At 56.1% G+C, this 2,578-nt stretch overlaps 1 protein-coding gene across 1 annotated transcript in view; it reads right to left on the reverse strand.

Moving 5' to 3' along the window:
• Window positions 1-2,578, reverse strand: part of UBE2J2 (ubiquitin-conjugating enzyme E2, J2) — a 31,018-nt gene that overhangs the window by 25,188 nt on the left and 3,252 nt on the right. Inside the window, exon 2 of the mRNA XM_012002000.1 lies at window positions 299-429. Coding sequence (XP_011857390.1) covers window positions 299-429 — 131 coding nt within the window. The remainder of the gene's footprint in view (window positions 1-298; window positions 430-2,578) is intronic.

Consider the following 2,578-nt stretch of genomic DNA (forward strand, 5'->3'; position numbering starts at 1 on the left):
GAGATTCTCTCCAGCCCCAGCCTGAGGCAACCTGGACCCCTCCCCCAAGGACCCCACACCGGAGATTCTTTCCAGCCCCAGACTGAGTCAAGCAGGGTTCTGTGACATCCCCAGCATGCGTCCATTGGGAAAAGACCGGAGAGTGTCCACCGGCCCCTGGGCACCCACTCACCCCTGGGGAGGGTGCAGGAGCACCTTGCCAATGCCATGACTGGGGCACCAGGCTCACCCAGCCAGGCCAGCAGAGGCCTGCGTGGCAGCGAGAGTCAGTGCAAGGTGATCAGTGGCGCAGCCTTACCACTCCAGAATATTCGAAGGGAGGGGCTCGGCACAGATGTAGGGCACTGGGTCTTTCTTAATGCGAAGGTAGTCCTGCTTCAGCCTCTGGGTTGCTGTGGTTGGAGCCCTCTTATTGCTGGTGCTGCTCATCTGTTAAAAACAATGTCTACACTGACAAAGAAAAGTGGTGCTGGCCACAGCTCTCCCCCCAACGCGGCTCCACTCCCGTTTCTGCAGCCCACCACTCATTCAGGGCCCAGCCGTAACGTACACACCTCAGCCCAGTCACCCAGAGTCACAGCTCACAGGTCACCCTGACTTGCCACCCGCCCAGATACCCAGAGGCCCTGCGGCTTCTTTTTCCATCTGTCCCGCCACCGCCTTCATTGACACAACGTACAGCTCAGGTACAAAGATGAGGAGAAACCCAAAGCCGGGCTCCCGTCCTCAAAGAACTCACACAGGGATACACTTACGGGGCCTGAGGTGGTGCTAAGGCCACAGCCTCAGACCAGCTCCTGAGGGCAGCTACTCGCACCTTCCAACTCTGAGCTCACTGACGGAGAATCCACACCATGGAAATGGGCAGGCACCACCGCCAGCCCCTCCACTGCACCCAGAAGCTGCCCAACGTTTACCACTGGCCACAAGCAAAAGGAGCCGCAGAATGGGGAAGCCTCTGCGGCTGGAGTGATGAAGACGCTGGAGACTCCGAGGCACTCGCTGGGCAGAGGAGCAGCTGTCTTCCTGGTAGAAGGGGCCACAGGTGAACAGGCCACACCTGAGAAAGTCCAGTGTGCAGGGGCCCAAGCACAGTGAGGGCACGGATAAGACTGGCCAGGGAGGCAGAGCCAGGGCATAAGGGTTTATTTTCTTATTTTTTGTGAGACAAGGTCTTGCTCTGTCGCCCAGGCTGGAGTCACTGCAGCCTTGACCGCCTTGGCTCAAGCAATCCTATCACCCCAGCCTCCTGAGTAGCTGAGACTACAGACGCGTGCCACCACGCCTAGCTAATTTTTTATTTTTTGTAGAGATGGGATCTCACTGCGTTGCCCAAGCTGGTCTCAAACTCCTGGCCTCAAGTGATTCTCACGCCTCAGCCTCCCAAAGTGCTAGAATTACAGGCATGAGCCACTGCAACCTGGGCCCCACAGGGGTTTTGAGTCCAAGCCTTAAGGCAGATCGTATCTTCTGTTAGGAAGGTTACTCTGGTGGCTCCAGGTGGGACATTTAAGACAGCACTGCAGGCCGAGCACGGAGCGTGAGGCACCATCACGCAAGAGAAGAGGCTGGATCAGGGACCCCAAGGCCCCTCAGCCATGCCCCAGGCTGGGGAGAGGGGTGGTGATGAAAACAGGACTCCCCGCTGCATCAGACTAGCTCCAACTCAAACCTCTTTTATTTATATTTATTTTTTTTGAGACAGACTCTTCACTATTCACTGCCCAGGCTGGAGTGCAGTGGCGTGATCTCCGCTCACTGCAACCTCTGCCTCCCAGGTTCAAGCGATTCTCCTGCCTCAGTCACCTCAGCAGCTGGGATTACAGGCACTTGCCACCACACTAGGCAATTTTTTTTTGTATTTTTAGTAGAGACGGAGTTTCACCATGTTGGTCAGGCTGGTCTCGAACTCCTGACCTCAGGTAATCTGCCCACCTCAGCCTCCCAAAGTGCTGGGATTACAGGCGTGAGCCCCCCGTGCCCAGCCATGGCCACACGCTTTAATAAGGTCCCTGGACATCAGTGGTGATCAATAATGGCCAGTGACCAGTGATCTCCATCCTGACCTCCCAGTTCCCACAAACCTGAAGCCGACTCCACCAGCTTCCCTGCTGATATGCTTTGGCTGTGTCCCCATCCAAATCTGATCTTGAATTGTATTCCTGTAATCTCCCATGTCGAGGGAGGGACCTGGTGGGAGGTGATTGGATCGTGGAAGTGGTTTGCCCCAAGCCGTTCTCAGGAGAGCTGACGGTTTACAAGGCAGTGTTCGCTGCTCTTGCCTGCTCTCTTGCCCGCTGCCATGTAAAACATGCCTCTTTCCCTTCCGCCATGGTTGTAAGTTTCCTGAGGCCTCCCTGGCCGTGCGGAACTGTGAGTCCATTAAACCCCTTTTCTTTATAAATTACTTTATTTATTTATTTATTTATTTTTTGAGACAGAGTCTCGCTCTGTCGCCCAGGCTGGAGTGCAGTGGCCGGATCTCGGCTCACTGCAAGCTCCGCCTCCCGGGTTCACGCCATTCTCCTGCCTCAGCCTCCCGAGTAGCTGGGACTACAGGCGCCCGCCACCTCGCCCG

Source organism: Mandrillus leucophaeus, unplaced genomic scaffold, assembly GCF_000951045.1.
Source record: "Mandrillus leucophaeus isolate KB7577 unplaced genomic scaffold, Mleu.le_1.0 Scaffold672, whole genome shotgun sequence".
Lineage (NCBI taxonomy): Eukaryota > Metazoa > Chordata > Mammalia > Primates > Cercopithecidae > Mandrillus > Mandrillus leucophaeus.